The 23444-nt window shown below is 39.9% G+C and overlaps 3 protein-coding genes across 3 annotated transcripts in view; 1 reads left to right on the top strand and 2 right to left on the bottom strand.

The window, feature by feature from the left end:
• Positions 1 to 6458: 6458 nt before the first annotated feature.
• The window catches only part of Prosap (prosap), a 43549-nt gene continuing 26563 nt past the window's right edge, over positions 6459 to 23444 (top strand). Inside the window, exon 1 of the mRNA XM_066747597.1 lies at positions 6459 to 6836. The gene's annotated coding sequence lies outside the window, so the exon portion shown is untranslated. The remainder of the gene's footprint in view (positions 6837 to 23444) is intronic.
• LOC136785791 (DNA ligase 1-like) lies at positions 17804 to 19096 on the bottom strand. Its single transcript, XM_066747064.1, has 4 exons — positions 18971 to 19096; positions 18790 to 18897; positions 18573 to 18716; positions 17804 to 18497 (listed from the first exon to the last, which is right to left on the bottom strand). Exons 1-4 carry the CDS (start codon positions 19005 to 19007, stop codon positions 18193 to 18195), a joined length of 594 nt encoding a protein of 197 aa, XP_066603161.1. The 5' UTR covers positions 19008 to 19096; the 3' UTR covers positions 17804 to 18192.
• LOC136785789 (uncharacterized) lies at positions 19481 to 21323 on the bottom strand. The gene is made up of 2 exons (XM_066747063.1): positions 21188 to 21323; positions 19481 to 21077 (listed from the first exon to the last, which is right to left on the bottom strand). The coding sequence occupies exon 2, from the start codon at positions 21068 to 21070 to the stop codon at positions 19481 to 19483; it is 1590 nt and encodes a 529-aa protein (XP_066603160.1). The 5' UTR covers positions 21071 to 21077; positions 21188 to 21323.

The raw sequence follows: 23444 nt of genomic DNA, 5'->3' as shown, positions 1-23444 counted from the left end.
TCCCGTTGGGATTTCAATAATATACAAACAGAGTTTCTATCTAGTTCTCTCAGGCACATCATCGCCTATTTCTATCTTTCAGCTGAGTCTCGTGCAACGTGATAACATCGTCAAGTAGCTGTACAAAGTGAGAGAGTAAAAAGAAATGATAGCTTATCAGCAGTAGCGAACCTATTTTTATCAAAAATAAAGAAATTTCGTACATGTCATTGCCGGGGGGTAATAAAAATTCAGATGATATAAAGTTAAATTTACTAAACGTTGACAATACAGAAAATGTTATCATGTTGAACGATCTTGTATCGATGTTCTGTTAGCCTCAAACGGGGCGAAATACGAAGGCTGTGCTACTTTTCTCGCAGAGATACTAAACGAAGTAAATATTGAACGTGAAGCAGAGTTTTGGCACTACGTTCGGATCATTTAAATATCTTTATCTCGTGATATTTTTTTCTCAGATAAAATTGAGGAGAACCTTGTTCGGAACGTGGTGCCACTTGTGCATACATATATAGCGGAATAAAGATATTTGTAAATATTTTGTGGAGGAGATCGTGTCGTCGGCGTGTGTAGCGAAGAGTAAAAAGGCTGGAGAATGGAAAATCGGGTAGATCGAGAGAGATAGAGTGGATCGAAAGGGTTTGCAGACACAAGCCATACACACATTCGAACTCACATAGCCACACACACACACAACACCCAGCTAATAAACACTGCCAATACGTGTAACTAAGAGCCCTAGGATAATCGATCGATTCATTATTCTTAATATTACGATTACGATTACTTGTATAATCTTCTAATAGATCTCTAGCGAAGTACGAAGGTGTGCCTGTTCACACTCTCCCAAATGCCTGTATATAGTTAGATGAAATTATTATTTGATACCCCTAAGCGCGGTGTGCGATCATTTTGTACACAAAAGCTGCCGACTGAGAATCTCTGTTGATTCTATGAAAATCATTTATCGAGGGCTCTCGCCAACCATCAATAATAATTGTCGATAGTTCGGACGTGCAAAGTTCTCGGTAGATATTTCGATTTTTTTGTAATCCAAAGTTTTTTCAAGAACGTTTCACTGCCAAAAACGCACTGCCGGCCGCTTCAAGCAGCTATTAAGTATACGCCGATATTTTTTAGACAATTGTTAATTTTTTCTTTTCTTTGCTATATTTAGAGAAAGCCTTAAAAATCACATTGAAGTTGCTACTGCCGATTCAATCATGAATCAGTCACAATCACTGCCAAAAAAAAAAAAATATTTAGAAACTCTTCGGCTCTTCACCTGCCCATTTCAATTCGACGTTAGACCCGTAATTGTCTCCGGTGCCATATTTTTAAAAGCATCCAATTCTATTTATTCTAACGTTTTTATTTTTATTGCTCCTCGTGGCACGATTTTTTCTTCCACAAGATCGTGCTTGATCTCGTGAAATCAGGCAAAAGAGACAAGTTAACGTAATTGGGCAAATTTATTGTATTTGTAAAATTGCTAGTTCGCTGGATACAATTGGTTTCTAGATCGAGTTTGAGGGATATAGTAAGTTTTCTAGCTATTAAGACGAGCGTAGTGACGCTTTGTTCAAAGACTGCCAAGTTGAATACTAATTTTAGATAATGCAGCCACTTTTGGCTGCCACTTTGCTTAATTATTCTTTTGTTGGTCGTTAGTCGTATTTACTGCTAATTTATTAAAGTAACTTTAAAAATTTTTAAGAAATTTCAAAACGAAGCTAGTGAAATTTAGTACAATTCTCCAGTATATAGCGCGAATGTGAAGTTTAGTATTGTTTTATAGACGAACAAATAATTATAGCTCGATTACAGAAATTAGTGATTCCGGCTAGAGACTGGTCGAAGCGATTTGAAAAATGGAGCAGTGAAACCGAAGAAGAAATTGTCCCGCGTAATTGCCACGTTGAACTTGTCGATAATTAACTAGTATACGCTTCTTAACGCACCACCATCTAGAAATTTAATGGCCCTCGATTCCCAATTTTTTTACCGATATTTTTCACTCTTCTAAACAGTATAAATACTGAATGTAAATTTAAGCGAGATGTTGTAAAGTTTTGTGTAATCTAATTAGTTACGTAATAGAGTTGTAGTGCGAAAAATATGTAAACTGACAGAGGAGCCTCAAAGGTCAAGAAGGATTTTTCAGGATTTCGTAGAAATTTGCAGACTTTTCGTAGGAGAGGTACGAAATTTCTCGACGAGATTCTCGATCGATAAAACAAACCTTCGAGGCTCTTCTCGAGTTTCGTTCTAAGTTTAAGCGTTCTCGGACATACTGTTGGAATATCTTGTATATAAGCGAACGATGTCGAAAATTACGCGATCTTTGGGACTGACTGAATTTAGCGACTAAAATTTTCGACCGTACAAGTGAGAAAACAAAAAATGAGAGAGAAAGAGGAGAGACAAAACCTTGTATTTTTGCAGAAAGAAAGGCATAAATTGTTCTTTCCCCTCGTTCTCCTGTATTTCTTTATCAAAGTTTCGCCTCTTTCTCGATCTCGAAGTTTCATGTTTATACTCAGTTGACGCGAGCACGTGGACAAAGGTGCTAAAGAAATCTCGTTTCTTACGCGAAGCTCTAAAAACTCATTATAAGAAAATTAGCTGTAGCTAGGCAATGTAGAACAGTGAAAACAATCTACCAAATATGTTTCAATTTTCAGTACAGAATTATTTTCTGTACTTAACGAATTAGACTGATTTACTCGCAAAGTCTGTTGATGTTCATCAATTAAATCATGTTGAAAATGATTTTTATTTTTCATCGAATCGGGCGGTTCCTTCATTATAAGTTTAGAGATATTATTTAGATAATATTAGGTTTAAAACTTACCTTTATCCACTTGCTCTCGAGAGTTCCATTGATTTTATAAATTATATTCGATTATACTTCAGGCTCCCATGAGTGATAAAACGCGAGCATGGGTCTTTACATTTGACCGCGGCTTTCTAGTTTTTACGCTGGCTCAATTTCACACAGCGCTTTGTAAACCAATAGAAAATGTATGAATGGGAGGTAAAGGTACAAATGCTGGTCCGTGATAATAGATAAAGAGATAAAACATAATTTTTGGCAAATCCCTGACCGGACAAAATTATTTTTCAAGATTCCCTATGGTGCAAAAATAAAATGGGAGTGTAAGAGAGAGTGAAAGAGAGTGTAAGGGAGAGAGAGAGAGAGAGAGGGAAAGAGAGAAAGAGAGAGAGAGAGAGAGAGAGAGAGAGAGAGAGAGAGAGATTAAATTAGTGAAAACTATATACGTGTAAATAAAATATTAGATTTCTGTACATAGTTTACTAATTATAGAATGAAATATTTGAAGATTTCATATAAGTATACTTATTATTACACAAATATGGTGTTTGCATTTATTATAAATTCTATGTTAAAGTACGAGGAAAGAAATCCGCCATAGTGTTCGATTTTTTTTTATTTAATGTGAAAAAGAACTTTTTTTGTAATATTAAATTTTACATTCCCTAATCAATTGGGCCAAATCATTCCAATCAAGTTTGTTTCTGCTTTCATTGCCATTGACAATTGAATTGATTTTTTTTCTCCAACTTATCGCGTGATACTTTATTTAATCAAGTGAATTGTCCAATTTTCTTTGTTTACCGGCTTTTGACATTGATATTGTGGACTAGTTTCTATTAGAAATTGCTTGTAATGTATACTAAAGGTATATAGAGAAGTATGTGGCGTAGTTGGAACCATTATACGGATTCTTAGTGGGTAGAAATTGCGTGGACGTGAGGTTGTCGATTTTGTAAGATGAAGAGAGGGAAAAAACAGCTGCATATTTCCTGATTGCAATATTAATAATGAGTATCGAGCGCTAATAACGAGCGAGCCTGAAAACTGGAAAGCCTCGGAGGACCTTTTTGTAGATACGTGGCACATAATTAAAATGATTTTCGTTAGCGAAGTGGCAGGTGCCCTAATCGATTAAACGATCACCAGGTATATTCGATCAAATTGCAATCGTTATTATTGCCTAACCAAAGCTGCATAAAAAATGCCAACAACGGGATATCCATTTACTTGTCGACATTTAGTATTATATCTATTGACAATTTATTGTAGAACGTGGATTAAAATTACTAATCGTAACAGCAATGTAATCGATTACGATTCGTCCCACACAGCCCAGAAATAAAACTTTCCTACCTAGTATGTTTTTTCATTCATTATTCATGATGTATTAGAGAGAGAGAGAGAGAGAGAGAGAACAAAAAAGTCAGACTTAAATAAACATATCTGGTGACTTGAAATACGATCAGACTTGGTCTCCTGGAACTTCTTCTCAAACATTTTTTTGCGAAACGCCGCGCTTTTAGTGCATAAACCAGCAGAATAGTATGAGAAGGAAAAATTCTCGCGCACTGCCTGTCTGCTGAACTCTCGATCGATTTTACTGATCGATCTCTCGAATTATTCAATGATCTTGCTTCATGATGAAATGTGTTTTGGCGTAGTGGTGTTCGTTTATGGTCAGAAAATAATAAAGCCAAGTTTCGCAAGGAAAAACACGAGACAAGTGCACGCGAGACTTTTTACGAGAGTTTATGCGAAATAACAAAGCGTGGAACAGCGCTTTTCACTATTTGGATACTTTCATGTACAAACGCAAATGGTGATTTGTAGCTCAAGAAAAACATTAAAGAGATAGATATTGTACGAGAGTAATAATAATTTTGCTATTGCAATATCGCTTCTTATATATATCCATCATTACCCAATTTCTTCACTTCGTCTTTCAATATTATTATTTTACAGAAATATATAATTGTATATATGGCTTGTTTTTTCTCAGGTCTCCCGACTCTTGTGTTATAACGACAGGTCGGTTCGCTTCCGTTTCCGCCATCCCAGCGGCTCTGTAACACGATATCCTGCCCATCCGAGGGAACTCGATCCCTTTTCCAGGATCTCCCGGATGACCTGCTGCAATGTTCATCGTGCAACTCGTACATCTGCAAAATTACGATCGATCAACTTGGAGGAAAAAGTGGCCAATATAATTAATTTACGGCTATAATTGGACTATAGAATTTCTCAGTCATTTTATCTCTTTGACGGAGAAATTCTAACGATTTTTTTGTGTCACTTCAGTTACATATGCATAATCCACGGTGGGAGTAGGACCTGGGGCTCCAAAAAAGCACAGAGTCCAAGGGTTACTGTAAAAACTCGACCTGGTATAATCGTTCGTCACCCGATTGTTGATTTATACTTGGCCGAGTTTAAAATACAGCTTGCCAGATGCAGCGGAGCAGGGCGCTTCAGTCAGAGACAGAGAGAGAGAGAGAGAGAGAGGGAGAGAGATGGAGTGAGGGCATTGGGAAGGGAGAGCAGAAACCAGGAATGGTAATGGTAATGGTAATGGTACCGGTGTAGAACGTCGAGAACGCGGATTATACGTTCGTTTCTTGCTCGATTCTTCGTCTCCATCGTCTTCTTTGCTCTTCGTTTACAGTTAAGGAGACTGGGATGAAATTAAGCTGAGCCGTTGTCTCACGGTCGATGACACTGATCAAAATGCCCCATTCGACAATATTTTCCCCTAACAACTTCCCCCTCTACATTCAACAGCATATTTATTCGCTCTGCGACATGCTCTTTTTCTTCATCCTACGTAATAAATTCTCTTCGTCCAACTTGCTTTCATACAATTTTAATTACACAGTTAAATACTACTGCCTTTCGGTGCACGGCTTACGTGTTTACGTTATGGCATTGTTTTCCAAGATGGCGGAAATTAGCGGGAAACGACGCACGATTGTTTAATGTAAATGGCTATCGCGAGCGCGGGAAAGGTAGTAACCACTGTTCACGCAACTGGTCGTACTTTTAGGTTTTCTGTTAAGAGCTCCACCTTCATTCGACAATATCTCGTCAACGACAGAGGAGGTAAGAAAACTATGAGGAGAAACTGTTGAAAATGAAGAGGAACATGGAAACAGTTGTAAATTGTAGTTTAGTCCGCTTCAGATGTTTCGCAGATTGTTGTAAATTTCTTGCTGAGTGTAATGACATCCTTGGACAAAAATCCATCAATTTGGTATTCACCATCCTCGGGAAAAATTGACTTAAATTTGCGAGAGGCACTAAAAAGTAGTTTTGAACGTTGATCGCTGGCAAAATACTACGTGCGACGATCGTTTAAAGAGGATAGTAAAATTTCGAATTCCAACAATGGACATTCCTGCGTCTAGCCTCGAGAAAATTCGCGTTTTTTTTTCTTTTTAGTCAGATCATGTACGGTTTTACTAAGACGTAGCACAAAATATATATTTATTAATCATCCGTGAAAAACGGAAGAAAACTGCACGAAAATTGAGCAAGTAACTATAAATATAGAATTATGATTAGTCTTTTTTCAGGACACGAATTAGACACGCGAGTAGAACAAAACGATCAACTAACAACCATGGCGGTTTTTGAATTGCAATTGTTTTATAGAACAACCGGGGGGATTTGTTTATAGTTCGATCGGCTTCCAGGTGTGGCGCTGAGGAGGAGGTTACGCTTCTCACATTTCTCATTGGCTGTTCGCTTAGTCGCCGCCGAAAACTCATCGGGAATGCACCGTTCAGCGACGCTCCGCGTTCGAATTGTTTAAACGGAAAATGTTGTACGTCCTAAAATTAACGAAGTCGATTTAGGTGTAGCAGTGAATTATGCCAACAGTGTCAGTGTAATGCCAAGTGTCGTGATCACTCTCGCGAAGCCTCTTCCCAATTCTTAATTGGAATTCTCAGAATTGTGTGTTTACCTTTCTCCGTGTTGTCAATAGGCTTCTAATCCAGTGGTAAGTTTATTTCCATCAAAATATAGATTTCTAGTTTATTAACCGGATACATATAGTGGCGTCGCAATGAATTCTGTGAACTACATTACTATTTTTCTAAAGCGATAGCAAGAAAAACGTCGGCAATAATTATCGAACAATGTTTCAGAGGTTTCCATACACAGTGTTTATAATCCAAAAACAATTGGAAGCCGCGCGCAAATAAATATGTAAGAGACGGATTGCGCACGATAAAACTTTTATCGCGTTTGATTTATTTCGCGCAAAGTGAATAATGGAGCTAATATATCATTTTGGTGATTTTCATCCGGTGGGATGTGTGTGGATAGACCGGAAATCTCTAATAATACTAGAATAATCTCTCCTTGTAACACATAGCTCGAATGTTTAATTGAAAGTAGAAAATCCCCGCTGCAAAGTCGATTTATCTCGTCTAATTTTCTGGAAGCGTTTACCCAGATCCGTGTGTATGTAAACTTTCAAGGTTTGTAGAGTTGTGTTTGAAAATGAGTATCGCGCTTGGAAATATGCTGTAACAGCAGTTTCACGGAGAACGAACGGTGCCACTTGTACAAATACTGGTACAACAATTGTGTAATAGCGACGATAATAAAACGATACAACTGGTATCCGCGGATGCTGCATTTCCGGATTTTTCTCTGCCGTAACGTGTCCTTAGGACTGTATATCTTGGCTCTCTTTTTTTTTATCACTGCTGCGTGCGTAGCCATCGCGCTTCTTTTTTAGTCGAGCACACGTGATAATTATCCTGACAACTGGTTTTCTGCCTGACTTACATAAGGAGTCAGAAGCGTCCTCACCTTTCCACCTTCATCATGAAAAAGTACTGCTTTGTCAAAAATGCCAATCCTTTCATTACCCGAGAAAATGCTGAATTTTCATGAGGTCATGCACGTCCCAGAAATTATGCAACCTTGCTTAAAATCGTCGACGAGTATTTTCAGTTTGCCCCAACGATAAATCAATATTTCCTTCCCGTCACTTTTTTCCCCGACCACTGTAATTGGATTGTTATTTTTCACCAAGGACAGCTCTTTTTTTATGGTTATTGTACGTCGGAAAGGATGATATAATCTCGTGGCCAGACGTATTTTTCTACTGCAATTTAATTTCACGAATTAAATGGAAAATTTATCGCATGCAATAAAAGATAAGAGCAGCTCGAGAAGCTTTTGCTTTTTTCTTGTTATAGTTGAGATTTTCAAGGCCTAAAATAGAAAGGGTTTTTTTTCCATATAATTCATCCACCGGATATTTATTCGCCGCTGCTTAATATAGACCTGTCATGATTGATACACCTGGGGAGATAAGTCTGTATTGTAATGCTTTAATCCTCCCCCCTCCCCCTCACCATCTTCTTTCTCTCGTCGGGAAAGAAGAAGAACGAACAAGTGGATTGTGTTTGGACAAAAAAGAAAACTCATCATCGGGGATCTAGAGTTTTATTTCGCACGCGTGACTCATGGGAAGCCGGCAGGTTTGAAAATATTTTACGAAACAGCGTTATCACGATCGATTTCAACGCTGTCAATAATATTTACGGACGGTAAGCAATTCGCGGAACTTCTCATAAGCTGAAACTCGTGTCGAAATCAATACAAGAGCGTTGTACCTCGGTTTCCCGCGTAAATTGGGAATTGCGCGAAGCGCACGGGCCTGCAGCGTGCTTCGTTGGATCTTAGCATCGCTGACAATGGGTTTTCTCGCCAGATAAGATAAGGCTTGATAAAATTGTGATCGCGAGTGCGCGAGGGTTTAAATCGATCGGGAATCCCGACAAGAGTTTGCAAACCTATGTGCGTGGTGGAGGGGGGGAAGCCCGAGTAGAGAAATTGTAGAAGAATTGAAGAGGAGCGAGGGGGGGGGGGGGGGGAGGCGTTTTGAAAGATTTTTGCGTTGAGCGTGGAGCGCGAAAAGGGCCCGGAGCGAATTCCGGTGGCGCTAGTGTTGATCTTCGTTAGTTATTTTCTGTCCAATCGCAGAACTCTCTCGCTGTACCGTCGTCGAATGCCCGATCGGACCAACTGATTTATTCAGGGTTATTGTCCGGTGGCGCGAGGTTTTTGTCCTGCGCACCGACCATAATCCTCTCCTGGACCACTCGCCTGATTTTTCTTCTACCATATACCGGGTGTCCGGATCTCCCAATAATTCTCTCTTTTCATTCATTCGAGTTTTTCGCCAATCAGCGTCGTATCGAGACTCAAGTCCTCGCCAAAATCGAATGCGTTAACTTTCAGAGGTTAAGTTTCCTCGCGCTCTTCACCTTTCCAAAATAAGGACCCACGAATTTATTCAGGGTTATCGTTCGATATTTTTCATCCGCGATTCCATCGTAAGCCTCTAACGAAGTGAATTTGTTTGATACGCCAAGCGTCTTGATCTCTACGTTGCATTGCAATTCTCTCTTCTCTCGTCTAATTTTCTACCACATACCGGGTGTGTCCAGCAAAGATTTCAATCGCGTCTAAGAATCGCCTCGACTCTTAAACCGCCTTGACACACGATCCGAGCATGTTATATGTCAGTGTGTAAATATTGGAAAAGAAATTGAAACTTTGCTTCGCATGGAAAATTACCAAGGGTCCAAGGATTAAGAATCAATTCTATTTTTCATTGCATATCGGGTGTCTATAGATCTCTGTCCGGATCAATAAAATTCTCTCGCATCTTCTTTCAATTCTTCTCTATAATCACTGCATATTTTTCACGCGTGAATCAATAATTATTGTATTATTTATTATTTGTTTCTAGGCACGCGCTATCGTCCGTCGTTCTCGCGTCAGTCACGCGAAGGAAGAATCGGCCAATGAGCTCGAGAGGCTAATTTTCCTCGCGCTCCACGCTCTTTTAAAACGAGAATGGAGAAATCTATCTCTCTTACGGTCTGTTAAGCCGCGAGTTGGCGTTTAATTATAATCGATGAAACTTTATCATTGAGCGTGGCTGAAAGAAATGCAGAGTGCGCTCGCGGCTCTGGATGGGAAAAAGGTATTAGTGGTAGTGTAGCGAGTGTCGATGAAGCTGTGAAAAATCGACGACTCGTTTAACGCTCCTATGTATACACGAGAGAGCCTATGATCGATTCGTGCCGCGCTAAAGTAGAATCAATCAATTTCAGCTTGTGTAATATTGATGATCGGCCAAATTTTCCTGCGAAAATCAATTGGAGAGCAAAGAGAGTGAGAGAGAGAGAGAGAGAGAGAGAGAGAGAGAGAGAGAGAGAGAGAGAGAGAGAGAGAGAGAGAGAGAGAGTGGTAGAGACGTCGAGCGTTGCACGTAGCGCTCGCGCACACCACTCGAGCCAAATCCACACCGACGTGTACCTACAATAATTTCAAATTCCACGTGTCTCGTAAACCCTCGGTTTACCAATGGTAAGTAGAGTTTTGGAAAGCTCTTGAGATAAGCTACAAGAATATGCAATAAAAAATGGGTGGTTCCATTTTAAAAAAAACTCAAGTTGATCTTCGTGCGACCTTCAAATGACTCTTCAAGGTAAGACCGTGCACTGGCAGAATGCTCTGACGAACGAACGTAGCAAATTTTATTTGCGATATTTTTTCGCAAAAAGTAATTTTCAGCAAATATTTGAAGCGGTCGTTTAAAATGGCACGTTCGCTATGTGCGTATATGTATGTATATACATATAGATATATAATGCAGCAGTCGTAAAAATTTCACCGTCTTCGCTTTGCATGGAAAAACCAAGCAAACTCTCTCCGTTTTTCCCTCTCTTTCTCCTGGAATTTGTCAGTATTGGCAAAAAAGGAAAAAATACCGAGCGACGGGGATTCCTTTTCGTCAGAGTCGACCGCGATTTCGCAAGGTTGTCATTGCTAATTAAAATATTTGAGATCCCGAGGGATTCGTTCGGGAGAGAAAGAGAGTGGGAAAAGGGTGGGGTTTGAGCGCGCGGATCGCGTGGGTGAGACCGGTTTTAGGCCACGTTCACATGTGCGGCAACGGAACTAGTTTTGTCTCGCGTGTTGTTGCGCGAGAAAAGAACGTGCAACGTGTATGCAAATGAGTGCGTTCACTTATGAAAATTAAGAACGTAAGGGCATCGCGTAATTTAATTAGGCAAAACCTACGAGAAAAATCCGTAACGACGCAGGAACTCGCGGTAATTGACCCCGAGCCCCCTATATAAGGGTAGAATTTTCCACCTTTCTCATTGGCTGTAAATTATGATGAAAAAGTAACAAAAAAGAGGAGGGAGGGGGGGGGGGGGAGCCAATGAGAGTGAAAAAGAGAAGGGGTGATGATTGCGAGTAATGAAGCAACGGATGGAAAGCTGCTCGGTGATCGTATCGATTCCTCATATTTATGAGATTATTATAACGTATACATTTATTATTTCAACACTTGGTTCCGTGCTCCAAATGCATCACCGAGTTGTTTGCCATAAAAATTAAGTACTTAAGTGCATCGCGTAGTTTGATCATAGTTAAAAGCAACGACGAAATTCTAGAAGGGACGAATTTGTCCAAGTTTTCGTCGCACTAATGAAAATATATCAGCGGACAGGGATGAGCGAAGGAATAAGGGAACGTTCGGTAAAAGTATATCAATGTAACGGTAAGAAGGTCGTTGATCGGATCAACTCCTCATAGTTGTGAGATAATTATGACGCACTATTATATATATATAGCGCTTCTTTCCACGCTCCAAATGCATCGGTGACTTTCCTCCGTCAGAGCCCCACTCCGCGGGCCGACCAATGAAAATGTCCCCTCCAATAAACTCATAAATGCCAATCGTATATACGTACGTTACTGTACCATCGCGTAACTCGTTGCGAGTTTCCTGCTTTTCTTCAAACGCGTCTCATCTTTAACCACATATATATACGTAATAGTCTTACGTAATTAAATATTATTATAAATAAACGCGTCGGTATCTTTTCTCCGTCTGGCGAGTTGCCGAGAGATCGTGAGATTGTCCCGACGTCACAATTGCCAATTAAAAACGATATTAGGCGGGAATAATGTAAATTGCGGATTATTCAGAACGGAAAGGTTTGGAGGGAACGGATTTTGTGTCGATTTTATTACAGTCGTTGAACAAGTGTAATACGTCAATTGGAAATCGCGTCATACATTGCTAATTAGAAAGAATGTCAAGCGGATATAATCCAAAGGACGATGAGTTATTCGGTAATGCGAGCTTTCTTATCCGTTTACGGTTTTATCGAACCGGTGTGTGTAATGGGTCGATCGGAAGTGGTCGAACGCGTATTCGCAAAACACGAGGAGAGAGGAGAGGTTGTGCCTTTTCGTCTCCTCCCGTCCAAGAGAGCAGCTCTCTTCCACCGATAGATGGCAATTCTCGACTAATCGGAAGTTCCCCCACCCAATGGGCGAGCTCTGCTTTATTGTCCAATGGAGAGCTTTCCCCCTCCAGCGGGTCTGCTTTTCCCGTTAATCTCGACAATTAAGGGTGCTTTAGGTGAAATTGCGCGCATGGTCTCTCTTGGAAAATTTCCGCGTGCCTCCGACCTATCGGAGTGATGCTGTCGGTCGACCAGCCATTATTATTATTTTCAATGACGTAAATGCAGGCGCGGCCGGCCGGCTCCCCATGGGATTACTTTAGCACTGCCCCGCCGGATGTTGTAATAATTCCGATTACCCTAACACACCGCGTTCCCTCTCCCTTCGTATCGCCTGCTGACGTATAGCGTCGCGCTCTGCTCCAAGAAAAGCCTGAAAATGGTCAACGCGTACTTGTATCGCGAGCGAACCGAGAAGTCTCCGTTCGTCTCACTTCCATTCTCCCCGCACTTTTTCCAACTTCCTTACCGTGAAATAGAAACGAGCGAGCCAAAAGTGCGGAAAATGTACAACTAAATCGAACAAACGCATAAGGATCTCCGTAGAGTTTGCTTCTCGGGGATTACGTTGATCGCGGCGGGTCGTGCAAGTTCACGGTAGCACGCGGAGAACTTACTGTTACTCCACGCTTCGATTTTCTTGCTTCCTGGCGCGATGGGAGGGAGAGAGAGAGAAAGGTTGCTTGATTGGTTTCCCAAAGGGGAGGGGCAGGGAGAGGAAATCAGCAGAGGGATTAGTGCAATGGGATGAATAGAGATGGAGATAAGAAAGAAGAATATTAAAGAAGATGGTGGGGAAGGTTGAGAGAGGGAGAGCCGGAGATAAGAATGAAGGAATAGTGTGAGATAAGGTTAAAGTTAGAGGGAGAGAGAGAGAGAGAGAGAGAGAGAAACGTGTGCGTTCTTTCCTCTGCAGAGAAGGCATCGAGTTCTCTTAGGTTGTTGCAGAAGTTGCGGTACTGCCTGAAGAAATTACCGTTAGAAGAGCTGCACTCGCCTTACGTGCTCTTCCTAGTCTCCATGTTACACATATAGTATACATACACGCGCATAGCTAGCTGCATCCTATGCTATTTGCACCGTCGCAGTTCCTGCCTTTGCCTATTTCGCATTAAAACTTTCCTACTCCAACTTCCTTTATCATTCCTTACCTCGGCTTTACCTCGTCTATCCATTTTATTCAACTGTCCCGAGCTTAATTCCTCGAATTAATTTCACAGAGGGCATTCCACCCCCCCCCCCCCCTCTCCTCCTTTTCCCATCACACTCTACCGGCTATCGCTGCACAGTCTATATAGCTTCTTCGTCATCTCTCTTCGGATCAGCAACAGGACGGAACTATCCGTTCGCGTGTCTCCGTTCCTGTCACCGCTGCAATTAGTCTGCCAATGGCCAATCATCAGCCTCGAATATAATTAAACCAGCGATAGCTTCAAATAGCTCTTTGGCTAGGATCATATTGACTCTCCACGAGAGATTCGATAATCTTGTTTTAAACAAACAAAAATTCGTTACTCCTTTTCTCTGCTAGTCGTATTATATATATATATAGAGAGAGAGAGAGAGGTTTGTGGTTTTATTTGCACGTGTGTGTGTGTGTGTGTCGAAGCAACGCTGGGAATTCATCGTTTTTTTTCTTGGAGCACATATAGCTCTAATAGGAGCTTGACTCCGTTGAAGCCTAGCGTGCACAGATATAATACTTGGAAAAGCAAACTTGATCCCATAAACTTGACTCGAGCGAGCCCTTCTCGGAATTCTAAGGTAGCAGCACCGCTGACACACATTCAAAGCGCGCTGTGGCCATGTATGGAGTCGTATTAATTGCGGGACGGTTGATTGTTTTACTTCTCTACGCAGAATGTTATATCGAAGTGTCGGGTTCCTCACTCGTACGCTCCGGTAGCGTCTGGCTTATCGCTTAATGCCAATTAAGAGGGGCACTTCGCGCCTTCAACACCGGGATCCTTCAGTTAAAAAGAAGCCAACACTTCGCACGCACTTCGACCTCGGAACCACTCGTCTCGCACGAAAATACTCTTTTCATCACGGAGGACCACACCACCACCACCACCATCACCATACTCGCTAGCTTTTTTAATTATACGACTGTGAGTTTTTCTGTCTTTTTCCGTTTTATATTCCTTTCCGTTTCTCTCTCTGCATTTTTGCCACTTCTCCGAACAAGCGTCAGTAAACCACCGACGCTTGGATCATGGCTTTTCCCCAAAACTTGTCTTACTCTGTCTCGTCCGTAAGTCTCTTCTTCTTCTTCTTCTCGCTCACTATCGCACGATTGTGAATTTTTGTAGTATTTTCACCAACGTTGGCTGGAATCACGAAGCACTCGCCATGGCAGCGGTGGTTATAGGAAGCACTTGGAAAGTCCCGCTGCGAGATAGGCGTGTGTCTTGCGAGGAATCCTATTACGAGCCAACGATCCTTCATTTTTCCAGCACGCCGATCAGCCGGTACTTGGATATATAGCTGCTCGAATACTTTTCTCTTATATTTTCGTTCCATCGCAAACGCTGACAAAGGTACACTCTTATCAATTTTCATTCTCTCTCGAGTCACGCTTACTTCGTCGCTCGACGAATTCATCATGGTTCCTTTCACACATGTTGTATAGATAACTGTGTAGATTTTTTTTCTCTTGTTTTTTTTTCATTTCATGTTCCTGTCGCGGGCATAGAGAAAATAGTCGCGTCGCAGGAACCCCACGACGTCACAATTTCACCCTGCGTAAGAGCGAATCTCGACTCTCGGAAGGGGTTGTAGAGGCTGATTTAATTGGCGGGAAAACAACAGCCCTTTCGAGGGTCGAGATCCCGGTGTGATGTGCCGTAGTGGAAAATCCTGCGTCGTATTAGCTTCGGGAAGATTCGAACGCCTTCGTGGAGCGTCGGAAGTTGCGCGCACACACAGACACACGCACACAGAGGCAGCGGAGACACAACACAAGGAGAGAGTCACCGGAGATATCCTGGAAGCGAAGCTCGCACACATGGACAGCACACGCGAAGCGTTGCCATCGCGCGAGTCACCAACAAATCCAAGAAACGAATACACGCGCGCGCACGTTTATGTTTGTGTTGCGAGATTGCGGAGAATCGATAAGAATAATTCACCGACACTGTACCTTAACTGGCCAAACGAAATTCTCCCTTCCTCCATTGTTCTTTGCCAGCCATGAGCCAGCAGTCTGAAATGCGATGGGTTCTCCGTTAGGTAGCTCGTGTTATTTTTTTTTTCTTCTCATTTTTTTAATCTTTAAAGATCCTAGCTCGGTCCGAGAAAACGGCAAATCTGCTTGCTCAATGGCTCTCCTCACCCCAGCAGCGTTCTTGCACGTACTTTGTTGTTTACCTCTCCTCCTCCTCCTCCTCCTCCTCCTTACCTGATTTTTCCTCCATTCCTGCGTTTTACACCTCGAGGACCGGAAACCGGCGCCAGCGTCTCGCGCAAACTTCCGGTCCCCGAGTTTATCATAATATCACGTTTCTCGGGACTAATCCGTACCTTTGGATTGTATAATTTTTAACCACATGTACGCTTCTGAAATATTTTGTCAAATATATAACGTATACAAAGTAAAACTCGCACCTAATAAATCATCTTCTTCTTATACGATTCCATCTGCAACCTTTAATTAGAAAGATGCTCTTGCGCGCAGGATGTAAAACTGGTCGATGGTAAGAAAATACATATCAGAGCGAGAACCTTGCGTAAGTAGTTTGGAAACTCGAGCAAATTTTCCACTTTTCCGTTCCATTTTCAATACTCTTTCCCGCGCCGCGCCATTTGAGCGTTTTCGAATTTTGTCAGCGATGCTGGTAGTAATAAAGGACAAGAGATCTGCTCGAGATCCGCGGACCGATAAAAATTCCTGTGGTAGTCCGCCGAGGTATAGAACGCGTGGCTCGAGAAACATCGAAGAAGATTTCACTGTCCGCGCGAGGGATTTTATCGATTTTATCCTTGCAAATGATTCTTCTCCTAGGGGACAAGTGTACTTGCATTATTATGATTATTGTTGTTATTAAAATTTAGTGTCGTAAATAAGGGAAAATACGAGGAGCCGTCGGGTATCCTCTGCCAGTGACCTGCGTGGGCAGCGTGCAGAAAATTCCAAATCTCGCCGCTCATACAGGGTCGCTTTTTTCCCTACGATTATTGCAACGACGCGAGACGAGACGCAATGAAAGAAACGCAGGAATGCGTCTGCGAGCTGTTATCTTCTTCAGCATTTTCCCCTCGGTGCTCGTATAACACCTCGAAGCAAAAAGCCAGCTAGCCGATGCGTCGTCGACGAGTGGTGAAAACACGGAGGAGCACGCGACGCGAAAAGCGCGATAAAAATTATGATTGGCGAAAGGAAAGTGCTCGCGCCGTGCATAATAATAAAACAGATATCCGACGATAATTATTTCGGCGCGTTGTGAAAAAAGCCTTCGGCTAGAGTTTCTCCTCTCCTTAAATTCGCTCGAGTCGACGCGACGCGACGCGACGCGCCGCGGTATTTTTCATTACCGAAAAAACACGAGATCTCGATAAGGGCGTGTTGCGCTTAGCATTTTCGAAGCAATTCACGTAAACCGGACTCTCTCCCTGGCACGATAATAATCGCCCACGACGACGCGAGGCAAGCGAAACTATCGGGGAAGCGACGATTCCTTCGCGCTGAATCGCTCGTAGAAAATCGTCAAGGAGACGAAAAAATTCTTCTCGTTAAATCCACCTACCCACGACTTTCTACCCTACCATAATTCAATTAGATTTTTCATCGATAAATTCGACCGTTGCGATTGGCCAGATTTTCTACGGTCGCTTAATTGGCAGATGGCAATCTTCTCAGGGACTCTATACGTATATATACATGAACAATATTTTATATAGGAAAGAATTCGGCTTGATTGTTGATGGATGTGCGTCGATGAAAAACTATATCGTTTGGGATGTAAACGTTAACGAGAAGGGAGAACATGTTGTGGGAGGAGGAGGAGGGGGGGGGGCTATCAATCACATTTTCGCCAATTCTAACAACTAACTGAGCAACCACCACGAGCCATTAGTCATCAATATCATCGATCGTCGATCATCGTCTTTTACCCCTTCTTTTCTTTTATTCTCCTCCACTCTCGCCTCCTTTTTCGTCCGCCATTGACATTATACACTCGCATCGACGTTTCTTGTCTTGCGAAAGCAACCTTCGCCTGCTCCGTAATTATCCTCGCGTGGCCATTGCCTTATTAACTCCAGTTTCCAGATAGCATTGCGAGTACCCGTAAAACTAATAGGATTCTCCCCCTCCTCCCTCTCGTTTTACTAGAAATTTGCTTGCGTCGGGACCCAGCGGCCGCGATATGCGTAAGGTAAAAGTACCGATTATGGAACGGTTTTAAGGAGACCTAAAATTATTGTTCAAATGACATTATTAAAAGTGCTGATATTACAATGTGTTATATATATTTCGATGGGCCGTAGTTTGCAGATTAATTTGCGACGTTAAATATGCAAATTCGTTAGAAAGTAAAATTACGGTAAATAAAATACTGAGTTGATGTCTTGTACCTATTATTGAACGCCATTTTTATGGTGTGCCCCGGTGTTCCATAATTAATGTACCTATTTTGGAACGGATTAATAATTACAGATAATTATAATAAGTAACTAAATTTGTCCAAATAAACGTTCACTACATTAAATTGTAAACTCGAAATATAACAAATTTTAAATATTTGATTAAAATAATAACAATTTTTAAATGCCTATTAAAAATAAAATAATAAAATTGAATTTTTAGAAAGGGTTTAACTTGAAACATTACTTTTTTTTATTTTATTTCAAAACATTGTTGAACAAAATACATATATTATAAAACAAACGAGCATATTAATTTATTTAAACATTTTTATCCACAATTTTGAGTATATAATACTATAATCGTATCACTGAAACGTCGAACATTCTTATTAAAAATTTTAACAGAATTCTTTTCTATAACTTTTCGATCTTAATTTTCTTTGCGATTTCCTTCATTTTTTCTTGCAACTTCTTCTTCTCCTCTGCTATTTTCTTTTTCTCTTCTCTTAACTGTTTATTCTTTAAAATTCGTTCTTGCTTTTCCTTTTTGGCTTGCTCCTTTTTCATTTCTGTATTCCACCACATATCACTGGTTCCAACTGAAGGGAGCTTTGATTTTCCTTTGCCTTCCAATTTAATGCGTTTTTTTTTCGGTAAATACTCAACTGGCAATGTGAAAGCCATAGAAAAGCTTGCTTCGTTTTTATTATCAGTTTTATCTGAAAAATTATCAACTCATTTACAAATTGCATATATATGTTGGAGTCCCACAAAATTAAATTGAAATAACGTACCTGGATTTTGATTTTCTTGATTTTCATCGTCTGTTTGGGTAATGTCTGACTCTTTGTTAACAGTTTTAGTCGACCTTTGAAAATTCTCTTGCAATACAGGATGAGACATTTCGATTGTAGGACTTTGGAATGCTTCATATGACTCTGTAAAAAATAGATGCAATTAACTATGATTATTTATATAATTAAGCAAATTTGTAAAAAAAATTGTACGAACCTCTGTCATTGATTTGTTTTTCTAATTTTGGAAGTTCCGTATTGAAGATTAATGAAGAAGAAATGATAGTCGGGTTAGCATTTACTTCTAAAGTACTGTCAATATTTTCTGAAACAAAATTATTAGGAATGAATAAATTTAAGTATAGAAATAGGTGAATTTTCTAGCATATTGTACAAACCTTTATCGTTGATTTGATTTTCCAAATGTAGAGGCATTGATTCGTCAGAGTTAACAGATGCAACATTATTAACATTTAGATAAGTTTCATTAGTCAACGGAACCTCTATTTCTTCAATATTCTCATTCGTGACATTGTTCGGCTCCAAAATTATACTACTTAAACTGCTATCTTTTAAAATATTATTTAATTCCACATCTTCAATATTATTATCTACTTCTAATATTATGACATCATTGCTTTTATTCTTACAACTTTCTACACTCACATTTGGAGGTAACGGGTCATGTAATACAATAACTTTGTGATTGTTAAAACACTGAATATTCTTAATTGTAGGATTAGTTTTCACTATTTTATCTAAAGGTGTAAAAAAGAACCATATCGTTATTTAAAATAAATCAAGATAATAAAAATCAATTTGTATATATAGTCTAAATATTTTTAAATATAGTTTTAAATTGATTTGTATATATTATTCTAATTTTATGGAATTGTAAAAATTTAATATTAGATAATCATAAATGTATAATGATTACTAGCACTGGTCGCCTGTTTTTGCTTGAACCAATAATTGAATAATCCAATATTCTCCACGTCTCTGGTCCAGAATCCAATTTGCTCTGCTTCTCGAAAGGCTTGTAGTAATTCGTGTGGTAGATTTTGTTCCAAGTTCTGCATATGTTGTGATTTGGTTTCAGTCTGCGCAACTGTAACTGCCTGTTGACTTTCAGGTTCATCTTCTTGCTTCTTCACTTTTTTCTTTTTTTTTTTGTTTAGAATATTATATTCTATTGCATTAGGATTAAATGGCATCAAACCGGCAGCTTGAAATCCACCTTGAATAATTTTTTTCTCATTTGTAAAACAAGCCAAAGTTTCGGCTAAAACCTTAGAAACGTGCTCCTTTTTTAGTCTCGACTGATTGTTCTCAGCTTTCCATTTTAAAACTGTTTTACGCCACAAATCTTTGAAGGGATGAAACAGAGCAATATCCAATGGTTGCAGGATGTGAGTCGCATTGGGAAAAAGAGCAATTAACTCTATTCGATTTTCTCGGCAAAATTTCACTAGTGGAATAGTCACGTGTGAAGAATGTCCATCTAGATAAATAATCACAGGAAATTCAATGTTTTCTTTCAATAGCCAAGGATAAAAGATATTAGCTATATATTCATAGAAAGTTTCTGTCGTCATCCAGCCATTCTCCGAAATTCCGATACCCCAATCAACTGGACAATTCTTCGAAATGCTCTTTGGAACACTATCTTTGTATTTGAACATGAGCATAGGAGGAGCACGTGATCCATCAGCACTGTACATGAAAAGAGCAGTGACGCTCTCTTTCTCAAAACCATCTACAATTTTATATGCTGATCTTGCTCCTATTTCAGTCAGTACTTTTTCTGACTTGGGTATCAATTGCATGTTGGTTTCATCGCAGTTGAAAACCCTGGATGGCTGAATGTCGATTAAACCTTTTTTTCTTAAATATTCCTCAATCTCTCTAAACCAATCACGTAGATCCTCCTCTGTTACAGAAGCACGAGTTAAGGTAAGATGCTGGGGTGTCCTTAAACTTATATTGTTATGACGTTTGCGAAAGCTTTCATACCATCGACGACCAGGCCTCCTATTAGTAAAAGGAGTTTTCTTATCAAGCAAAGTCACATATTTTCGCACTGCGTCCAGGAGCTCAGTTTTTGATATTGGATATCCTCGCTCGGCTCGATACAATATCCATTGAACGATATCACTCTCTTCATTAGGCGATAAGACTGTCGGAGGTCCACTTTTTTTGCTGGCTTGGTCCTGATTTTTCATAGCTCTGTGTATCGAGGTAACAGGTACACCATATTTATTAGATGTTTTCCGGTATGACATTCCTTTCTCAACATCAAGTACAGCCTTTTTTAAGTCTTCAGGTGCATATTGAATTCTTTTTACTTTTTTCTTAGAAACATTTCTCTTTGAACCAGTTTTTTCAGAAATTTTGATAACTTTGCTTTTTACTCCAAATTTAACCTCACTTTTCACAGTACTCTTGACTTTTTTAACACTATTACATTTTTTCTTCTTCTTTTCAGTTTTTGCAGGCATTGTAAATCTATAATTAAATTATAAACATAAAAATTATCTTTACTCGTAGTACATTTTATAGGTTAGTTTTTCGGTTTGCTTGAAAATTACAATTATGAATATAAATTATATACTTACTTTTCTCTAACATGTAAATACTATAATATGTAAACACTGCATAAAATTTAGTAAAATTTTTACACCCAAAACATAAAAAATTCTCCAGAAATCAGTGTCCGAGGTCTTTTTCGTCACGTGTTTCATCCATGGGTACATGAGGTAGACATAGGTACGTGGAAATGGAACACGTCTTTGCCTCGTTCCATAAATACGTACTATAGCGAATATTGTGTATCTATTATGAAACAGCTATATATTTTAAAAAAATCTATTTCAGATTGATAATAACAAAAAATAAATCAAATCTATAACATGTAAATTACCAATTAAGTCTTATATGGGTCGTAAAATCGTTTTAATTAAGAAGTAAAAATGAACTATGTAAATTGTAATTATCACCCCCCACTCGCAACTTAATGTTAAATTTTACGGATTTTTAAGCGCGCTACACTCAACGTATTTTTTAAAAGAATTGTTATCATATAACAGTATTATTGCTTGTGTATTCTTATATATAATTATCTGTAAATATCTATACAATTTTTACATTTGCTTATTTGCATGGTGATTATACTATTTTTCGTTATGTTTTATACCGTTCCATGAAGGGGTCACGATTAAGAGAGTGTTCCATAATAGGTACTTTTACCTTATATACGTCGGGCCTTGGAACATTCGACGTACCATTTTTCAGTACTCTCGTCGGGTGTAATGATTAACAGTCCGTCCGGAGAATTTAGGACGCGGAAGACTCGATACTCGATACTATTTATATATATATATATACCTATACTAGCTGATATATTATTGGACGAAAATGCCAGGCGATAGACGTGGGCTCTCGGGACACTTTCTTCGTTGACCCAGTGTACCGGGATAATGGGAGGGGTATTTTATAAGGTATCGGTTATGCACGGTATATATATATATATATATGTATAGAGTATATATACATATATATAGAGGCCTCCCATACCTTTACATAATCCCCCTGGACTGGTGGGACGTCGTCGCGTAGGTGCGCGTAATCTAGAACAGATTTCACTCCCTTGATTCGAGAAATGATCCAACGGCAGCGGTGGAATCACCTGATCGCCCGGCTAGAATGGATCCCGCCAATCATAGGAGACACGAGGAGGATTTCTAAACTGGATCGCCAGCGAGCTTGTGAAATTATTATTCTCCTTTGCGTAACGAAAAAAATCCATCGCTTCTCATCCGATTCCTCTCTCGTCACGCTTTTTTTCTTCGTCTTTCTCTCCTAGTTGCTCGATCGATTAGGCCAACCACACCACTTTCCAATTAAGGCGGTTCTGACCGAATCGTTAAAATCTGTACGGATATTGTCTGTACTCAATGGATAATGATGGCATGGCTTATCTAAAAAAAGAAATTTCTCATTAAAATTAATACACGAATGAAAAATGTGAAGTAGATTTACTCGCATATTTCAATCGAGCAATTTTTCCCTCTTCTCGGAGATTCTGAATATAATTTGTTGTTGTGACTTCCATGAAGCATTGTTCGAATCATGCAAATGTATACCCTCTCTTGTGTACAAGATGCTTCGGTAGTTTAAGCGTCACATTGCAGTCTCGCGCTTATTACCTCTTTATTCTTATTCCAAGGAGGCAGTTAAGCCAATGAATCTATTTCTTCCACTATATACCCATAATCTCATTTCTTATTTTAATTTATTTTTCCCGAAGCTCTCTTAATATTCCGCTGCTAAGACTGCGCATAACTTCTTGGCGTAACAAAGCTGATACTCCGCTCTAACGATCAAAAGGTGGTTTCTTTTAAAAACGGGGTCCAGTCTCACAGGCCCCTCCGTCGCACGAAACAATTCATCGAGAGCTAGCGTGAACGAGAGATTAGGGAAGGGAGCGGGATAATTAAAGCATCGACGCAAACTCTTATTCTCTCATTGGGTGAAAGTGTTGGGAACCATCGTTACAGCTCTTCTTATCTCGCCCGTATATCTGTCTTCCGATACACTCCTATCTACATATGAATATGTAGGTATTAGTATGAAACGAAACAAAACGGCTGAGCCGCCATGTAATAAAGCTTTTCACAAGTTTTAATCAGCTTTCACTCGGGCCGCGAGTCATCAACCTTTCTTCGTACGTCGCGCGCGCGCGCGCGCATAACTATATATCTCCTAGATGTGGAACAATCCCAATTATAAATACGACCTTGTCGAGTATCCTTTTTCTAGCCTCGATATGAATTTTTACGAGCGACAGACTTTTATCATCCGCTATTACAGTCC

This window comes from Prorops nasuta, unplaced genomic scaffold (assembly GCF_024137725.1).
Source record: "Prorops nasuta isolate Cenicafe-Biocafe unplaced genomic scaffold, Cenicafe_Pnas_1.2 PNAS00003, whole genome shotgun sequence".
Classification (NCBI taxonomy): domain Eukaryota; kingdom Metazoa; phylum Arthropoda; class Insecta; order Hymenoptera; family Bethylidae; genus Prorops; species Prorops nasuta.
The sequence above is the reverse complement of the archived record's forward strand: the minus strand, read 5'-3'. Positions and strand labels throughout refer to the sequence as shown.

Excerpts from the sequence above, each read along its gene's own strand:
- LOC136785791 (XM_066747064.1), bottom strand. The coding sequence starts at position 19,007 with ATGCCTCTACATTTGGAAAATCAAATCAACGATAAAG. Across the intron at positions 18,717-18,789 it reads AAAACAAATCAATGACAGAG|AGTCATATGAAGCATTCCAA; the intron begins GTTCGTACAATT and ends TATTTTTTACAG. Across the intron at positions 18,498-18,572 it reads TCAAGAAAATCAAAATCCAG|ATAAAACTGATAATAAAAAC; the intron begins GTACGTTATTTC and ends ATAATTTTTCAG.
- LOC136785789 (XM_066747063.1), bottom strand. The coding sequence starts at position 21,070 with ATGCCTGCAAAAACTGAAAAGAAGAAGAAAAAATGTAATAGTGTTAAA.